The following is a 20188-nucleotide window of genomic DNA, read 5'->3' as shown; positions in this document are numbered from 1 at the left end:
AAAAAGTGAAACAAACGACGTTAACTAAATTAGGTGGCATATCCATGAAATGTAACACTCTTCGGCCATTTAAAATTGACTTGCAATGAGTATTTATTGAGAGATATTTCTGAGGGATGAAAGCAGGTGGCAAAACTGTGTGTGTGATGTTATAACGTGCGTGGCGTGTGCACCCTGCGTGGCATGATGTTATCTCAGCAGGGGAGACCATGTGGGATTTTCTTCCTCATATCGTCTTTTGGCATTTTCTAATTTTTCTTCTGAAACAGTAATATTTTCCTTAACTGAATGTATTTAGAACCAAATATATGTACATGGACTAGATCAGGCAGTTGGTCAATGTTCCCTTTTCTGCACTAAAGCTTTTGCAAGCCAACCTCACAGCTTTAAGGTGCTGCACGCTCGCGTTACTCAAAGGGGAAGCACGGTCTGAAATAACTGAGAGAGGAATTTGAAATGCGCAGCTAAGGAAACCTGGGAACGCACAAGTGAAGGAGAGGCGACGAGGACTGTGATCTCAGGGAGCCAGGCTAGAATGTGATCACAGCAGGAAAATGAAACGAATCAAGGACGCTGTACCCCAGTGGGATGCCAGCCAAGTTTACAGCAGGGGGACGGGCTGTGTGGGGTCCAGAAAAGAGGCTGTGAAAGGGGAGGAGGCTGTGCTGTCCTCTCTGGGGCAGGAGGAGCTGGCGGGCGCGTGGGGCAGGGGCTTGTCCAGCAGAGAGAGACGAGCAGGTTGGTGCCCTGATGACACATCCGGGTAAGGAGAGGCAGGAGATAAGCAAGAAGGGGATTCAGAAGGTAATTCCAGCAGTGGTAAGAGTGACAGAGAAGCCTGAGGGGAGGTGGGGAGACAAGAGGAATGGGGCCACCATGCAGTCAGGGGCTGGGGGCTGGGGGGAGGCAGGTGAGGGGAGAGCTCAAGCCTGAAGGCCCAGGGAAACAAAGTGAAAAGAGCACTCCGGCTAGACAAAAAAGCATGTGGAAAGGCCATGGCTCTGGAGGAAACTTAGCTACATCCTCAAAAAAAACCCCAGAAAGTCAGGATGCTGGAGTGGAGGGAGCGGGAGCAGGATGTGAGGAAGAGGGCTCTGCGGAGTTGGCCTCACGGGCATGAGGAGAGCTAGAGCTCACTCTCCGTGGGATGCAAAGCCACCGGAGGGTTTTCGAGTGAGCAGTGCCACAATCGGATGACCATTTTTAAACGATCACTCTGGATACTGGGGTAGAACTATGGGGAGGGGCGTCAAGAGAATGTATGGTGAGGAGGCCAGGATATATTCTAGACCCACACTGTCCAACACAGCAGCCACAGGCCACAAGTGAATACTGAACTCTAAATGCATTTAAATTACGTTAAATTAAAAGTTCAGTTTCTGAATCACACTGGACACATTTCCAGCAGCTTAACGGCTACACGTGACTAGGGGTCACCACACCGGACAGTGCGGACACAGCACGATTCCATCGCCACAGAAAGCTCTTTTCGGCAGGCCTTGTCTGAACAAGGCAGTGTGGTGGCTCAGCCTGGGGCCGTGGCGGGGGAAGGGGCAAGGGGCTCACAGCAGGGAGGGGGAAACTCGGGCAGATTCAGGATGTAATTTTAGGATGGCGCCCATAAGCCTAGGAGGTGGCTTAGACAGGTGTCGGGGTGTGTGGAAAGGGGCCGAATCAAGGACGACTCCTGTGTTGACTCATGACTCCACAAGACTGCCCACCTCTCTCCGCTCAGCCCTGGCTTTCACACAGCAACCACCTGCCTATTAATTCAGCCTCTCGGGCACCTCCACGTCCGGATGGTAGACATGAATATTCCAATGTGCAGAACCCCGGAACATTCTGGCTTCTTGAGCAAAACAAACAGACGACGGTTTTTAGATGCAAGATTTAGTACACGCAGATGGGAAGCAAATGTGCAATGAGAAAGTAAAACAAGGTTCCAGATGAAGGCAGCCAGGACGCAACCCAGAGGAGGAGAAATACGGGAAGAAAACACTGCCCCAAAATAGGCTGGAGCTCAAGGGAAGACTCGACAGTTGACCAGCAGAAAAGAACCAACAGATAAATATTTGCAAAATCCAAAATTTTGGTTTCAACAGGAAATCCACTGAAATACACTGGTCTACATCAGCTAAGTAGAGAACAGCAAACGCACAGCACCTCAAGGTGGGGTCAGCCTCTCGGCTGAACACACATAAATCGTGCTGTGGCCATGAGGTGTTAAGAAAAAATAGAAATGCTAATGCAGTAACGGTCCTTCCAGCTGGCCCGACTCAGAGGTTTTGCTCTCTGCAGAGGACTCCTACACCTCAGAGCTGCACTGGCTAAAAGCAGGGTCCGAACAGCTAGGTTCTGGCACAATATAAACTCACTCTCTCACCGAGGCGTCATTTGTTAACTTTTTCCCTAAGTATAAAACCAAATCCTTGCTCTGGGTATGTGGAGCAATGAGGACCCTGTCACCCAAATAGTTGGGGAAGGAAGGGTTCAGGCCAGGTGCGAAGAGCAGCTACTGTAATTAATGTTCACAGGACAAATGGGCAAAATAAAAATCGTCAGAGGATGAAGGCACCGAGGTGAGCCCTAAAACGAAGCTGTAATGCACCAAAGCTGCTCCCAGCATACATCTAAAAAAAGAAACTGCGAAACCACCTTGTCAAAGGTAAAAACCTTTTCTAGTCATGTCTTCTTATTTCTTAAGACATGGTACTCTGCAGGATGCATTTCCCCTGATAAACTGCTTTACACATGAGGATTCGGTTTGCAGGCTAACCCACGAGAGCCCATCGCAGGAGCTGAGCATGAGTGTGAATAACAGTCCTGCACAGTTCCCCTCAGGAGGCAGCACACACTCCTGCCCCAGGCTGTCACTCAGGGCAGAGCCTCACGCGGGATCACCAAGTCCGGCATGTCTCTCTTTGCAAAGCCAAGACCATATAAGTCCCGCTTTACCTTCCTCTTGGACGGATCCCTCCCACTAACACCCACTAATGAGATGGGTAGCAGTAAGTTATGTTTAATGGGCAGCTGGGATACAACCCTGCAAGGTGGGTGTGACAGAGAGGAAAGCCAAGGCCCAGAGAAATTCAGTGAAATTAAGGCACTTGATGAAATCATATTGCTACTACATAGTAAAAAGGTGGGGGGACTTGAACCCAAGCCAGTCTCTCCAACCCCACCCTCGCCTGCTGCCTGGAGCAACTGAGAAGCAGACGTGGTTTTGGTGGCAGGAGCTAGGTGGGCGGCTGTCAGCAAGCACACACCATCGTGGGGGCCTGGGAAAAAGAGCAGTTTCTTCTATTTTTTTTGAGGCTGTTTCATTCCAAGAAAATAAAACGGACAGGCAAGGGAGAGCCACCCCACTCAAGTAAGCAGCTTGTGCCAGGTGCTCTCCCAGGCTTTCCTGCAGGCGAGGAGGGGGCTTCAGCAGGCCCCGCCAGCTCCACCCCCAAACTCAAAGGGGCAGCTGAAGCCCCTCGGAGGTGGCTGCTCCAGGCTGACAGGTCCCTGACAAGACCCACAGTGCTGGGCTCAGAGATGCTGGCGAAGTAGTGGCAGGGTTTGGCGACCCCCACAGTCCACCCACCCGCATCACCTTATGGCCAGCCACTGGATCTGTCCGTGGTCCTGCTCTGCTGGTCGGGGCCTGGAGAGATAGCCCACACCAACTGAGGCTCCTTCCAAAGCCTCAGGCTGGAGACCTAATGGCAGAACCTGCCCAATGGCGCGTCCAAAGGAACAACTCAGCGGTTGTTCCCAAAGGACACAATATAGGAATTACTGTCATCCTGCCCCCTGGCCCATTCCTTACCTCAGGCCCATATGCTCTCTTTCCTCCTGGCCAATCAACCTGCTAATCCCACTAACAGATCGCCAACTTTATTTCTGAGAATTGCTGGGGATAGAAACATCTATGTCCAGGTCACCACATTACAGCCTCACCCAAAGAATTAGCCAGGACAAAACAAGCAACAGTTGATTTGATTAGGAGAAAGTTTTCATAATTGCAACCCACTTACAAGAACTGTCAACCTCTTGGCCAATCACCCATGTAGTTAACATGGGGCAATTTCCTCTAGAGGGATTTTATTTCATAAAACTTTAAAATCTACATGTATTCCACCTATAACTATTTGTGCCACATGATCATCTGTTCAGATTTCTATCCTGGAAAAAATACTGTCCCAGGCTCCAGAGTTTCTCTGGAAATTGAGCCAATCAGTGGGAGGACAAGAGGCACATGCCAGTCGCTGCTTCCTCTACAACTTGGGGGAAAGGTCCCAGGAGCAAAGAAATGGGGCCCTGGGGCCCTTCACAAGGAAGGGCTATTCACAAATCCAGGGTCTCTGAACTAGGGATAGCCAGACTCTGCAATCTGAACCCTGACCTCTGAGCTCCAACCCAGTCCCCAGTTGTCCCAGGGGCATGCGGGACTTGCCCACTTGCATTCGACCACTCACCTTCTTCACTGACATCCTTGATTCACTCCGGCTCCCAAGGCGCAAGGTGCAAAGTCACCTTTAACTCCTCCCGCTCCTCCACCCACTGCGTAGCCTGTCACTAAGTTGCACCATACCATTCATGAAAATTTCTGTCGAGTTTATTGCCCCCACCAACCACTCCTATCCCCACTGTCACCACCCCAATGAAAGCACATCCCCTCCGATAGTAAGTGAAACTCCTGGCTGATTCCTATTCAAGGTCTCCCCGCCTCCCAGCCAACTATTTCTCAGTCCACTTCCAGAAAAGCGGCACCAAATAACCACTGTCCTCAGGCTGTCCCCTTGCCACACTGTTGAAAACTTAAATGTCCTAGCCCTGCCCAGTGTGGCTTAGTAGGTTGAGGGTCGTCCCATGCACCAAAAGGTCACCAGTTCGATTCTCGGTCAGGGCACATGCCTGGGTTGCATGCAGGCTCAATCCTCACTAGGGGGCTTGCAGGAGGCAGCAGACCCATGTTTCTCTCTCACACTGATGTTTCTTTCTCTCTCTCTCTCGCTCTCTCTCCCCCTCTCCCCCCACTCCTCTCCACTCTCTCTGAAAAGCAATGGAAAAAATATCCCCGGGTGAAGATTAAAGAGAAAAAAAAATTTTTTTTAAAGAAAGAGCCATGTCATTCTCCCTTCCTGTGGCCCTGCTTCCCTCCTAAATACTCACACCTTCCCTTCCACCTAGAGCACCCAGCTCAGCGCTGGGTGCATAGTAGGGTCTAAATAATTACTAATGCTTGCTAATAAATACTGAACAAAATGTTTTCTTTTCAATATTATCACAGGAAGCGCATACTGTGCACCTCAGGCAACCTCTCTAATCTGGTGGCCTATTCAGATTCATTAAATTCTTATCATTAGTACATTGCCCTGCTGTTCAAACCCTAAAAATAGATGCTTTTGTCCACATCTTCCCTGTGCATGGGGATAAGGGGAGTCCTCAATGACCACCCATAACACTGAACGGGAGCAGCAGCGCAGAGGCCTGGGCCACACGCACGAACACCAGCCCTCTTGTCCTCTCCCTGGGGGACACCACATGTGATCACTTGGACCAGCATCCCCTGGGCCTCCTGGAACCACAACACACAAAACATTCAGCAAGTCCCCAACACACCTTTCCCTGGCTTCTCAAGGGCCAAGTTTATGACTTGTCAAATATATAAAATAAAAAACACAATACTGGTTATTTTTAGTAGCATTTGGTATGTCAAAATACATGGTAATGATTTTTCCAAAAATAGGAAAACAGAAAAGATGCAGCGTACTAGACACAGGTTCCCAAATGGCAGACTTTTCAGTCCTCTACTCTTCCGTTTCATTCTCAAAGCCCTCAGCTCTTCCATGCCTTCAACAATCAGATCCCAACCCTGACACCCACCCTGAAAGAGATGTGCAAAGTGCTCTGGAAGGAAGGAATGTCTAACTCAGCTGGGGAAGGGGGGGCTCACAGGGAACACCCAAGCTGGTGTTGAAGGACTGCTAGGGTTTTCCTGGGGGAGGGGGCGTGATGGGCTGGGAGAAGGCATTCCAGGCTGAGCATCTGAAGAACACAACATCCTCTGGGCCAAAAGGAGTGTAAGTGACAGCACTGGCTAGGAAAGTTGGACCAACATGCACTATGTCAGAAGAGTCTGGATGCGGCTGTTGAAAATTTCTAGACAGGGAAATGACGTGATAAAATCCACGTTTCAGAAAAACTGGGAGTACAGTGTGACAGGCAGGAAGGGAGGCAAAGCGGTTGGTTAAGAGGGTTCTGCAAGAGTCCAGGCAAGAAATGACGAGGGCCTGAACGGGGGCAGAGGAGCAGAGAGGAGGCCGTGCCGGAACCCGGGAACCTGCTCACCAGTGGGGTGTGATGTAAAAGAGGGGGGTTCACTCAGGCTCATGGCAGCGTAATTCACGGCCAAAAGGTGGAAGCCACCCAAGTGCCCATCAACAGATGAATGGATAAACAAAATGTGGTCTACACTTACAATGGAATATTGTTCTGCTTTAAAGGGGGGGGCAATTCCAGCACATGCTACACCAGGTGAACCTTAAAAAAGTTATGGAAAGTGAAATAAGCCAGTCAGGAAAGGACAAATCCTGAATGATCTTACTTGTATAAGGTACCTGGAGCGGTCCAAATTCATAGAGACAAAGCATAATTGCGGTTGCCGGGGCTGGGGAGAGGGGGGAATGGGAGTTATTGTTGCCAGGGATAGAGTTTCAGTTTTGCCAGATAAAAAGAGTTCTGGAGATGGATATTGGTGATGGTTACACAACACTGCAAATATACTTAGTACCACTAAAGTGTACGCTTAAAAATGGTTAAGATGGTCAATGTTATGTGTATGTTACACAATTTTTTTAAAGACAGGGAGGAGCCTGGGTGACACTTACCCCTCCCAGCGCGGGCACTGAATGAGCAGCCCTGTACGTGAGCCCAGTCCACAGGCAGACACATGCCGGGGGGAAAGAGCAGAATTCAGAGCTGCACAGACGTCCAGATTCAACACAAGCTGAGATCACAAACTTTCTCAGAAAGGCTCCCTGAGACGATCAGCATCATCTCCTAAATCTCAGAACTCGAAAAATGATACAACTTTAAAGGTAATCACTGCCAAAAAGAGACGGCAAGTGACTTGATTCTTAGTTTGGAAAAGTAGCGCTCTAGGGAACCTAGGGCAGCTTACACACACATAAATTTCACTCCTTTCTGAAACACAGATAAAAGGATGGTGAAGGGACTTTTTGAAAACGCTAACCATAGCAACAAAATCTGGACCGTGGACTGCAGATGGGTAAGTGCTAAAACAATTAAGACAGGCTGACAATGTTGAATCCTCAGTCCGGAGCAGGGAAAGCCAAGATAAAATCTGATTTACACCCAGAATTTCCGAAAGACTCCAGAACAGGCAACCTCAGGTAACTCTGGAAGTTGGGGTAAAATGGGGACTAAAATAAGGAGGAAGGTTTGGAAACCTGTCTAAATAACAGTCAGAGCCCCAGAGCCCTTCTCCACTCCAAGCGTCCCCCCCTCTCCCCCCCATCAACAAACTCCTGGAGATTTGTTCTAAAGCAGGTAAAACAAAAGGCTCAGGTCTTCGGGACACTGGGCTCAGTTAAGAACAAAGGTTCCATCCTGAATACACAGGGACTTAGAGACGTAGGTGTAATTTATGTGTCTCAGTCCAGATTTAGTCAGAAAAGACAAACTATTCTAAGCATTTCAGGCAGGAAGGGATTTGATACAGGGAACTGGAGGCTTAGAAAATCATGGCAAGAGCTGTGAGGGGCAAGTCAGAGAAACCGCTACTCATGTTCAGGAAATCATGATGCGCAAGCATCATAAAGGACTGATCCCAGCCTCCCCATGACCTTGGTGGCTCTGAGTCCCACAAGAACTAGGAAAATCCCACGTCTGCCACGTGCCACAGCCACAATAGCAAGCGTGGCTTCTCTTTACCTTCTGAATCTCTCACTGGCCGATTCAAAATTAAAATCCTGCTGTCAAAGGTGTCCTGCTTCCCCGCCCCTGCAACATAGGAAAAAGCTGAGAAAAACAGGGATAGGGCTGAGGACCAGAAGACAATATCCAGCCAGTACCAATATGCGGATGCGGAGACCACCCTCAACCTATTCTCCCACTCACCCCTGAGTGCTGGCAGACACGCTTCCACTTTCCAGGAGAGTTGACAAAAGTTAGCTGCTTTGGACAGAGAACTTTTGATATGTGAAACAAATTTGATCTAGTTTAGGTTTAAATCTTCAAAGAAAACAATCTGTACTTCCTAAATTTTGCTTTACTATCTTATATCAGTTTCTGCTTATCCATTAGAATGACAGTTTTTCCACGTAGGTCCTAAATTAAATTATTTTTTCCCCTTCGAGTAAGAACTATGATGCAAGTCTCAGTGCCTAGCACGCACAGCACAACAGAAAAAACAGATTCTACGAGGGCTCAAACAGATCCTTATACACCTATGGTCACAGCAGCTTTGTTCATAACAGCCAAAAGTTGGAAAGAACCCAGTGGCCATGAGCAGAGGAATGCATAAATAAAGTGTGGCACACACATACAATGAAGTATTATTCAGCCTTTAAAAGGAAGGAAATGCCGATACATACTACAACATGGATGAACCTTGAAGGCATGCTAAGTGAAAAAAGCCAGACACAAAAGGACAAATACTGTATGACCCCACTTACATGAGGGGCCTAGAATAGAGACAGAAGATAGAAAGATGTTACCAGGTGTGGTTGAAAGGGCCTTGTTATGAATAACAAATAACACCTTCTCGGCTCTTATCACTTAGGAAATTCCAAGAGTTTTAGGAGCTCTGTGCCAGGACCGAAGACCAAATATACGTTCCTTATTATAAATCACAGTATCACAGGAGGATTCACTGAGCTCCTAACATGAAGTTTTCCTACAAGTACATGACCTCAAAGCTTTTCCCAATGCATATCTAAACCAGCCTCTCCCATGAGGCCTAGTCCATCAGTGTTTGGCAAACATTCCCAGGAGAGCAGAGAACCAACAGTGACATCTCAACATCGGCAAGAGATCTCAGAGCTTTGGAGAATGGGGGGAAAGCTGCTTTTTACAAAACGGTGCTGATTGATGCCTGGAGGGAAGAAGTGTGGAGGCACTGACTATGCTGGTCTCACATCCTCTCAGGATGCCTTTTTGGTGGTATAGCTGCTTGCCCAGCAGGTGTGGCCTGACATCCTAGCCTCACTGCACCAGGATCTCTCCCTTCTCCACTGCTGCTGGTCGCAGGGAGTCTGCTCAATCTCGCCAGCACAGATACCAACCTGGAAGACTGAGGGCATTTCACCCCTGGAGCACCCTTGACCAATGGGCCACGGGAGCCAGTGGAAAAAACTCCCCCCTTCCATGTCCCAGGCAGATGATGTGGAGGTACATTCAACAGTTCCCCAGAGTCCCCGCCAGATTAAGCACCAGTGGCCACCGTGGTAGCCAGTCAACCACTCACTCTGGGACTGGCTCTCCTTCCATCCCTTTGTCACCATTCCTTTGGATGTTCTTCCACTTCTGTTCCCTGGGATACCTTTCCAAAATAAACTGCCTGGGCCTAAGCCCTGTTCTCGATCTTTCAGCTCACCCAGCTAAGACCAGGCAGAAGATAAGCTCCCCATCCCAGACAGGTGGGAGGGGGCACATGAGCACAAGGCTGGCCCAGCTCCTCCTGTACCTAATGCTAGGTACGGGGCTTCACATCTAGTCGGTGTTTTCAAACTACCAGCTAAATGGGTAAAAGAACATAAAATAATGGCAAACTCCGGAAGACAGACTATAACTAACTGCTGTGGTGTATGACACGCACTCTAACAATGGAGGCTTCAGAGGGAAGGACCAAGCCTGAAGCAGAAAGGGAAGGCGAGCAAGCTCCCTGAAAGGTGATCACGAAGGGAAGGTGGGCCCAGAAAAGGAAACAAAGCTCACTCGGTGAAGATCCAGAGACAGACGGGCCTGCTGGAGCTGGCAACCCGCACACTGAGGGGAGGTAGGACAAAGTTCGCTGCGATGAAGGAGGGGCTGGAAACCACAGGGGTGAGAGTGGATTTTACATGCTGATCCTCGAAGACTTGTGAGAAGAGTAAACCAATTTCCCCACTTAACCACACGAAACTTTCTGCATAGCCCCTAACAACCAAACACTCAGGCTTACAACCACGACTGACTCCCTTTATCGCTTGCTTTTTTATCTATAGTGGTTACCAACTGGCCAGGCACACTTAACATATTAATTTATTTGATCCACAAAACAACCCCATGAAGTAGATTCTATTATTGGGCGCAGTTTACAGATGGAGAAACTGGGGCACATAGAAGTTATATAGCTGGATGGCAGAGCGAGGATTCTGCCTGGCTGGCTCTCTCTTTTCACATCTGACCCCCACAACCAATGAAGTCACCTCATTCTACATAATCCCACATGATTCCTTTCCCAAAGTTTCTCATATGTTGTGTCCTTACCATTTTCAGAACCTGTAACCACATGTAATTCACACATTTCCTAGATATTCACTGAGTTCCTGAGACATATACCAGATGCTGGGCTGACTACTGAGGACACAAGATGCACAGTCTCCACTCTCTAGGAAGGTCACATTACAGACCTTGCAAGGTGACCCAAGTCACAGAGAAGTGAACCTACAGGTCAAGGTGGCAAAGAGGGCCTGGAATGAAACCAAATTGGCAGATGAAAAAACAAAATCTCACACATCCCAGAACTGTTGCTGAGCACTGCCATGTGCTAAGCCCTAGAAGGCAAGAAGAGAGGAAGGACAGGGACTCTGAAATGAGCAATCATGCCATCCCACAGCATACTCACACCCACAGAGGTGTCCACACCAGGCCTTGGACACAGTAGGTACATAATAAAGGTTTATCAATTCAGTCTTTCTTCCTCTAGCACCACTTTGAGTCATGTTACTTTGAGTAGCTTTCCATAACCGACCTCATGTACATAAAATCAAGATCCTGTTGTAGGCATTCAAGGACCCCACCTTTTACTCTCTGCTTGATTCTGACTCACGTCTTGTTAAATCAGTCTCTTCCTTCAACCACATTACAAGCAAAGAAGAAAATAACATTCACACCTTGTGTGTTTATGCGTGTGATTTACCTTGCCTGCAATGTTGGTCTTCCTAATTTCTATCCATCTTTCTCTATGATCTTTTTCAAAAGTATCCAAAGCAAGAATGACTTTTTTTTTCCCACTCAAATGGCTTTGGTCTTTCCTCTACAACAGTCATATAGCACTTGTGGATTAAAGTTTCTGGTGTGTTAGGCGCCAATGAATTTTATTCTGTATGATTCTTACAGCCATGCCTTTGCAAGCTGGCACATAGTAGGTGCTCAAAAAACCCTGCTGAATTCATGATAAAGTGTTAAGTACCAGCGGGAAAAATCTCCCATTATCACGCACTGCACTTTAATAAAACTTGTTATAAAATCTTCTTTCTCTTTCTCCCCAAAACAGATAATGAAATATACTGATTCATCGGCCTTGTAAATAAGCCCAGTCTTCCCTAAGGAATGAATGAAATCATCACTTTACATTGGACAAGATGCTTCTAGAACAGTGTTTGGCACACAGTAATCTCCCAATAACTATTTGTGGAAGTGAATTAAAAGTGTTGGCTTTTGCACACCTGCTATACACTATATTATAAGGTAAAGATTTCCAATAAAAAATCTGTAAAAAAATTTGTAAAAAAATTTTGAAGATCAACCCAGACCAAACACAGAAAAAGCAGTTTTACCCTCTTGACATGTTGTGCTTTCCTCAAAGACTTAGGCCACTTTTTTCTTCCCGCAGTTCACCGTCTGTCAGTTGCTTAAGTGAGGACCACCACCCTTCTGCACCCTTAGGAGCTATAAGTGGGAACCTGCCCAGCACTGGACACAAAACCTAAAAATGGCATTTTCAAGTACTTTGTGGATAACAGAATTTAATGCCATTACTGACAGTCACTTCAAACAGTGTGATCACAATGTGCTAAGTATTAAATACAACCATTTCATTCCACTCTACATAGACCTTTTTGAAAGAAAAAATAAGTAATGAACAAGTAAGTGAGATTTTTACCCTCCAAATGATCTGGAATTAGCATGAAAGAAAGACGGAATGTCACAGAGCGGATATAATTCTGGTGCTCCAATGTACACCAAACAAAAATGCTTTGAAATCAGCCAAATAACCCACAAGATAATAAAAGATACTTTGGAAAATTTGCTACTCATTGGGTGTTTTGTGTGTTTTTCCCTCCAACAATACTCTGCATAATATGAATAAAATGTGTTAAGACTATGGTGAAACCGGCCTCCGTCCCTCCAATCCATGCACCCCCGCTGCGCTGGGATCTGCCGGGTGACACATGAGATCTAAAGTGGGTGGATAAAAATAACCTGGTCCTCAGAAAGACATGATAAACGCCAGACAGCTGAGTCACTTTGAAGCCCATTTTGACTCCTGAAAGGGACACTCGCCCTCCTTTCCGTTCGCGCACACACCCCCGGGTGAAAACCACCCCGTGCCCCGGGCGCAGGGCAGGGCCCCGCCTGAACTTCCCTCCAGTCCGAGGTCACGGCTCCAGACTGAACTTGTAATAATTTATCCTAGTGCCTTTCAGTCCCAGCGACTCGCTTAAGGGGGCGGGGGGGGTTTCGGAAAACCGTAACCATCCAGGACACCCCTATTCCTGCCGCCCGAGCAGGGCACCAGGAGGCTTCCTCGGACGGTCTTAGGGAAGGAAAAGGAGCGGGGAGCGCCCCGAGCGCAGGGAGCAGCGCCCCGAGCGGAGGCGGCGCGGGCGCGGGCCCCTGGGGCGGCAGGGGGCCGGCGGGAGGTGCGGCGGCGGGGATCAGCCCCGCGCCCCGCGCCCCGCGCCCCCGCCCCGCGCCCCGCGCCCCGCGCCCCCGCCCCGCGCAGCCGGGCTCCCGCAGCTCCTCCCGCCGGGCCTGCAGGCGGCCGCCGGGACCCGAGGCCCTGCACCCCGGGAGGCCGGCCGAGCGAGGCCGCGGGCGACCCAGCCTCCCGCCGCGGGCGGCGCCGAGCGCCGGGGGGCTCGCTCGGGAGGAGGCGCCCCGGCGGCCGCCGCGCATCGCCTCCGCCCGCCCCGCGCGCCGAGCCCCGGGCTGCGGCCGCCCCAGGCCGCGGCGCGCGACCCTCCCCGAGGCGGCCGAGCCCGCTCACCGGCGAGTCGTAGGAGAAGGCGCACTCGTTCTTGTAGACCCGGTCCCCGGACCTGGGCACGCGGATCGTGGGCATGTGGGGCACCAGCAGCTCGCCCACGTCTCCCGCAGCCATCTTCCGGCCGCCGCTGCCGCCCGGCACGGCGAACAGGGCGCCCCGGCGCTGCATGGCCGCGGGCGAGCGGGCTCCGGGTCTGCCGGGCGGGCGGCGGGCCGAGCGCGGGCGGGGAGCGCGGGCGCGGGGCGGGCGCGGCACCGGCCGGGGCGGCGGGCGGGGCCGGGGACGCTGCTATTTTTAATCCAATGGCGAAGCGCCGGCCCAGCTGCAGCGTCGGGCGGGGCGCCGGGAGCGGCAGCCGCAGCGCCGGGGAGGGGGCGCGGGAGAGGGGCCTGGGCCCGCGGGCTCGCGGCGGGGCGGGGGCGCGCCGGGGGCGGGGCGGGCGCGGGGCGGGCGCGGGGCGCTGCTCGGGCCACGGGCGGCCGGCGGCGGGCAGCGCCACGCGCGTCGGGCTGCGGGGGAGCGACTCCGAGGCAGCGGCACAAAGAGCGGGATGGGCCGCTGAAAACCGCTTGCTTTTCAAATAACCGGAGCGAGAACGGGACGTCCCCTGATTGGGCAGGGCCGGGCTCGGGTACCGGGTCGGACCGGCGTCCGGCCCAAGTCCAAGGGCGCGCTCGGCACTCGGCGCGACCCGCGCTCCGGCGCGCCCGCCCCGAACGCCTCTAGCGCCTCAGCCGAGCCCAGGACCCAGCGCGGGGGGCCGCTTTCTGCCCCGAAGCGGGGTTTTCTCACGCGCGGGGCGGGTGTCGAGGTGCTCCCCGGGCGGGGCGGGCGCCGTGCTTCCCCGTGTTCGTGCGCCTCCGGGGCTCCGGGGCTCCCGCCCGCGCGCGCGTGCCGGGCGCGGGGCGCTGGTGCCGACGCCTCTATTCCTGTCTCCTCCAGCTCCTCAAAATAAACAGCGCGTGGGGTCGGCTGCGAGGGGGTCATTTGCGGACAGAGCACGCCTCACAGCAAGCTCCATTTTCTCCAAAAAAACCCTCCTAAAACGCGGGGTCAGTGCCACTGGGGTTCCCTTACTACACCGACCGTAAAAGGCAGGAAACCCTGTGGTTCCTGCCAGTTTGTGAGACGCAGGAGTAGCAAGAAACGGTGAATCAAAACTCCGCTCCCAGGTCAACTGTCCTGAAATTCTTTCCCTCCATTGTTCCTCGGTGCTCGCCCGGGTCGGCGGCCCCGGCCCCGGTCGGGAGGAGGGCGGGGCGCCCGGAGCCGGGGGGAGGCGGCCGGACAGGCCCCCCCGCGCTCCCCTGGATTCCCCGCCCCGCACCCCTGGAACCCAGCCCGGGGCTGCCGCGGGAACCGGGGACGGGGCGGCGGCCCCGCCTCCGCAGGCTCGTCGGGAGTCCCGACCTTTCCCGCTCCGCAGCTCGTCGCCCTCCAGGTGTACCTGCGTCTGTTTCAGGTCCTCGGCTGAAGCTGGCTTGTCCAATTACAGAGAAAAACTTGATTCAAAGGCGTTTCCCAACTTTTTAAATATTTTTAGATTAAATGCAAATTAAGTTGGGACACCGTGTTTTCAGCCTTGGGACTTGATAAAGCTCTGCCGAGTTGGCCTGGGTTTGGGAAATAGACCGTCCTAAGCATTGTCAGGGCGGATAAAAATGGTAAGCCTCTCTGGAAGGAAATGAACACCACCAATCATGATTTTATATGCACACGCTGCGCTGTTTCCCCGGCCAGTCTTCATCTAGACGTTGAGGCCACAGGTAAATTCACACTGTGTGAGGGTCATTGCTGGAGCACTGTGTATAGTACAGAAGACGGAGCCCGGCCTAAAGATCCATCTATAGGAAGTGGTTCAAATACAGGACCACTTAACAGAATGAAGAGCTCTGTATGTGCTGATGTGGAGCCATCTCCAAATAATACTACTAGGTGAAAAAAGCCAAGTGCCAGTCAATGTGTGAAAGCAAGGGACACATGCAAGGCTGCTGACATGCAGCAAGCACTCTGGTTCATCCCGTGCGCCACGGGCCTTCCTTCCAGTTGGTTGTGACGGTGGTAAATATTTTTAATATTGTCCCTCATAGATAGATAGATGATAGATAATAGATAGATGCATAGGTACATAGATACATAGATATACAGATAGAATTTTGTGCAATGATAGATGGGTAGATAGATGGATAGATGCTCATTTGGTCATAGGAAGTCTGCAGAAGCATACACAAGGAATTAACCAAAGTTGAGCTCTGTGGAGAGGAACACAATGCCTGAGGTTAGAGGAGAACGTATTACCACTCTTTATCTTTCTGTACTATTTACATTTTTATTATGTTCAAGTATTGATTTTAAAAGTAATTAAACCTCAATTATAAAAACACTAAGTTGAATAACCTATAATATTAATAGAAATTGAGGATGATTACTGCATCCTTATAAAAATGCATCCACCTTTTCATGTGTAACGACACACATCAAAAATGATACTATTTGTACAGCCCACTGAGGTCATCAGTCAAGGATGCTTCTCACAACCTGAGGCTACTAGTCTGGGGGCCCAGTCGGCAAGAAGCCAACCCGCAGCTTCCCAAGACCCAGGAGACCTGTCAGACCGGAATTCCCATCTCTGCACACCAAATGCAAAGTTCTAATCAAAACGGGGAAATGGAAGCCATCTAAACATGGAGAAATTGTTAAAATGTGTATATCTACTCAAAGACTTTTAAACAAATCTTAAAAATGATTGCTTCAATACGTTGTAGTACATTAGCTTAACAAGTTTACAATGCTTAATACAATATTATTGTAACTGTAAAAATAAACATGGATTTTGACAAGACTGGAAAGGCATAAAGTTTAAATAGTTATGTTTAAATATGATTATAGGATTTTGTATCTGCTTTCAAAACATCTTCAACAGAGTTACATTTGTTTTATAATGTAAAACTGTATTGAGACAAAAAAGTTAAGAGAAACTTCACTGAATTTAGACAGTCTTAACCATGCTTTTTCAGGAAAAAAAAAAATCTAGTTCAATTACTAGAACTATTTAGCTTAATTTTGCAAATTCTACACATGAATTTATAACTGAACTCTTTTATATGGGACCAGTTTCTACATGTGGGTCTTGATCAAAGAGCAAGACTGAAGTGATGCTGGTCAAATAATTTCAACTGCCAACATAAATTCAAAGTCTTACTGAAGAGATTTCAGAGGACCTAAGCCCAGGAACTGACTTTTGTCACACCAAGGTGTTCAGGCCACCATGTCACTCTACTGCTGAAAAGCCTCCTCGCATGGTGTTTAGGGTGGAGCCTGAACTCCATTAGCCTGACATTCAAGGACCTCTCCCCCCTAGCAATCCTTTCAGACTTTCCTCCCACTCCCCCCCAAGGATACGTGCTTGTCTCCTAGTCTTAGCTGAGAGCTCTCCCCACTGATTTCTATCTTCTCAATCCTTTCAAGACTTAGTATTATTTCCTTGGAGCCTTTCCTGACTGCTCCAACCCCAGGGGCTGATACTTTTTAAATGACAGCCCCTATTGCCTGTACCCATCATTGGACCCTGCCTTATAACATCTTTTGTACTGTTATTGAATTAATATTTGTTCCATATCTTGTCCTCTATATAGAAAGCAAATCCTTTGAAAGAAGTTACATTTCTTAGTATCTTTGCACATTGTGATTCTCTGTGTTTATGGAATGCTGCTCGCCTGAAAGGTACTGCTCTGTTTATTTTAGGGACCTACCAAATGAATGACTCACTTTGGTGACATTGTAACAGATACATGTTTTGCAGTCGATTTTGTGCCTTTTAGGTAAAAATTATTGCTGCACAAGTGTTGTTCCCAGAACTGACAGAGGTTACATTAAAGCATGACATGAATTTTAGTTACTATGACTAATGCCATAAAGAGGAGAATTGGAGATATCTACAGAGAAAAGAGATATCTTAATTATTTCAATTAATGGAATAGCTCTTGACCTCAGATGTGCTCCGAAAATGTTCAGGGATCTGGTGACAGCTTATTGTGGAGGCATATTTGTAACATTTTCTAAACTGGCAGATGGCCTCTGCAAAAAACACTGGGTCACTGGCTAAGGAATGTAAGGCATTTTCTGTTTGAGGAAATTGTATGTAATCATTCAAAGTCATGTAATATAAGAATATTTATTGACATGGAAAAATGATCACTATACTGCAGACTTCAAGAGCAGATTATAAGTGAGCATATACACTATTATTCTGTTTGAATATATACACACATATGCATAGCCATAGCATAAAAAAATATTAGATTTCAATATGCCATATGTTATGGTGGCTATCTCTGGGTGAAAAGAAAATGTTTTTTTTCTTTGTGTTCTTCTGTGCTACCTAAATCTTTTGCACTATCTATTTTTGTGAGTAAAAGGAAATATTAACTTTTACACTACCACTGATTATACCAGTTTTTTCTTTCACTTGTCCTTCATTACCTGCTTGCCCCCTTCCCCACCCATGTAAAAGGAAGCAGGCTTCTGCTGTTAAGTTTAGAGACAATCTGCTGAACTAGAAGGCAGGTTCACACTGAAATGAGCAAACTCTTTGAACAGCCCTGAACATCAAGGTGATGTAAGCTGTGATTCAGCTTAGGAGGAAATCTGAGATCTCTGTTCACCTTTATGGGTTTCATGATATATATTGCTCGCCACAGTCCTTCCAGGAGCCTGACTCATAAGGTTCTCACCGAGGCAGACAGGGAGATTGCTTTTCAGGTCAGCCTGACACCGTTCCTACTCAGGCCCACCAACACCTCCATGCACACACAGGAAGACACGTGCAGAAAAGCCAGGTGTGAACAGAGATTTTTTAAAAAATTAACCATGGGGCCACAAGCTGCTTTTCAGGTTTCCTAGTAAGTAGGCAAAGCAGGCTAGCTAAATGTGATACATATTGGCTCCATAATCCAAAGAAAGTTGACAAATATTGTGCCTTGTGCTTAATCACAGGGAACTCCAGGTGAAAAATGTGACCTTCGCTTTTATACATTATTAAACCCCCCCTGGAATTTCACTGGCATGGCAAGCCCCTGTGTTTCCTTTGACTATATCTCCCACCTTCTGTCACAGGGCACCTGCCACTCCCTGCTTCCCAGGCCCAGTCACCATAAGGACTAGTGAGTCACAGATGCTGATGGTCAAGATCAGGAGTTGGCAAAGTGCAGCCCATGGAACAAACCCGGGCTGCAGCCTGCTCTGGTCGATAAAGTATCGTTGGAACCCAGCCGCATTCGTCCACTTACATACTGTCTGTGGTTGCTGGGTCGCTGCAACAGCGAAGTGGACTGGTTGCAACAGTAACCGTATGGGCTAATGCCCGAGCTATTTACTGCCTGCCCTTTACAGGAAATGTTTGCCGACTGCTGGTCAAGATCCCTACCGTCCATGCGCTGTGACCCAGAATCGGAGAACTGACATCACTTTAGACTTGGGCTTATCCTTCAGATGCTAGCAGACCTGTATCAGGGGTGGGGAAGCTTTTTTTGCCAACGGCCATTTGGATATTTGTAACATTCTTCGCAGGCCATACAAAATTATTAACTTAAAAATTAGCTATGAAAAAAGCTCCTAGATTTATTGGATTTCAAGTCCTACCTGTGGTTGCCTTGGCAGGGCCAGACCAAATGATTTCGGCCCGTGGACCAGACATTCCCCACCCCTGGAATTCTAAATGGAGAAAATGCTTTCACCAGCTCAGAAGCTGCAAACCGGATGCTGGGAGATGTATTAATTTGCTTTAGTAAGATCATCTCTGAACATCAACCAAACAGAAATCGCCACCTTGCTAACTTTCCTCACAGTCCACCATCATTCTCCATCCTAGTGAGATAAATGATGGCAGAAAGAGTGGAAGTGTGATAGGAGCCACCAAGCCTGTGTCTTCCTGGTCTGGTCGCTGGACAAATCCCTGCAGTTCCACTCCAGGTGCAGCCTTGCTTCATATGTACACTTTCGTTAGGGAGAGGGGACACCAGTGGCCTCCTCCTGGTCCTTCCGACCACAGATCAGGGAACCAATGTGACGACCCTACAGCGTGCTGAGGTTATATGGTCCAATAATACTTTTAGGAACTGGAGCACTAGCCACAGGATCAGGCCATCGTTTTGATCAGGGCCAGTTTCAATAGTGTCTACAAAGTCGGGTTATTTCCCATTTTCCAGGGCACAGTTACTAGGGGAGTGGCTGCAGGGAAGGCCAGGAGGAAGGTTCACAGCGTCCATATTTAACAATACTGTAGCATCTTTCCTAATCAAGCCTCCACTCCAATCGAGGAGTTCTGAGAGTGCCAAGTAGCTCCCACCTCTAACTGTGACTATCTGGTGTGGTGGCTTGATTCACTCCTCTGCTTGCTAAACTTGGAGCTGGGGAGGACAGGGCATGATATCTTAGTGGAATGTGCATTGCTTACCCTCCTGGGAACCCCACAATAAACTGTAGCCAGAGTTATCTGTGAATCACGTTTGGGCTCCTGCCTCATATCATAACCCTGCTGCTCTGCTTCTGGCAGTAAATTACTACCACTCAGTGTCCACCGGGACTCCTCCCGGCCCCACAGGGGTCAGAAAGCCCACTTCCTGGGCAACTCCCATCTGCAGCATTCAGAACCAGTGGGGACAGTTAGTAAATCACCTTTGACATATTTGATACATCAAACTCAGCATTTTTGTCTCTTGAGTTCCTCCGTCTGTGCTATGCCAAGGGGTTTCTAGCCCTCTGTCATCATTTAGCAGGAGCCAGCATTTGGTCCAGGTTTGTGCTGGATAGCCAGTGTTTGCGTTAGGGTCATGCCCATGCTAATAAAGAATGTCTACTGAGTAAGAACAATTTGACCTGATTCAAATTCGTGTTTTGCCATCCTTGGTCAAACTTCCTCAAAATCCATTCCCACCGACATTGCTCCATTTCGTAGAATTTGCTGACTCAAGTAACAACTTT

At 49.1% G+C, this 20188-nt stretch overlaps 1 protein-coding gene across 1 annotated transcript in view; it reads right to left on the bottom strand.

Moving 5' to 3' along the window:
• The window catches only part of USP13 (ubiquitin specific peptidase 13), an 87175-nt gene extending 73740 nt beyond the window's left edge, over window positions 1-13435 (bottom strand). The window contains exon 1 of the mRNA XM_081139388.1: window positions 13208-13435. Coding sequence (XP_080995514.1) covers window positions 13208-13375 — 168 coding nt within the window. The 5' untranslated portion in view covers window positions 13376-13435. The remainder of the gene's footprint in view (window positions 1-13207) is intronic.
• Between the last annotated feature and the right edge of the window lie 6753 nt (window positions 13436-20188).

The sequence above is a fragment of the Miniopterus schreibersii genome (assembly GCF_964146895.1).
Source record: "Miniopterus schreibersii genome assembly, chromosome: 5".
Classification (NCBI taxonomy): domain Eukaryota; kingdom Metazoa; phylum Chordata; class Mammalia; order Chiroptera; family Miniopteridae; genus Miniopterus; species Miniopterus schreibersii.
Note: the sequence above shows the minus strand (reverse complement) of the source record. Positions and strands in the feature narration are given on the sequence as shown.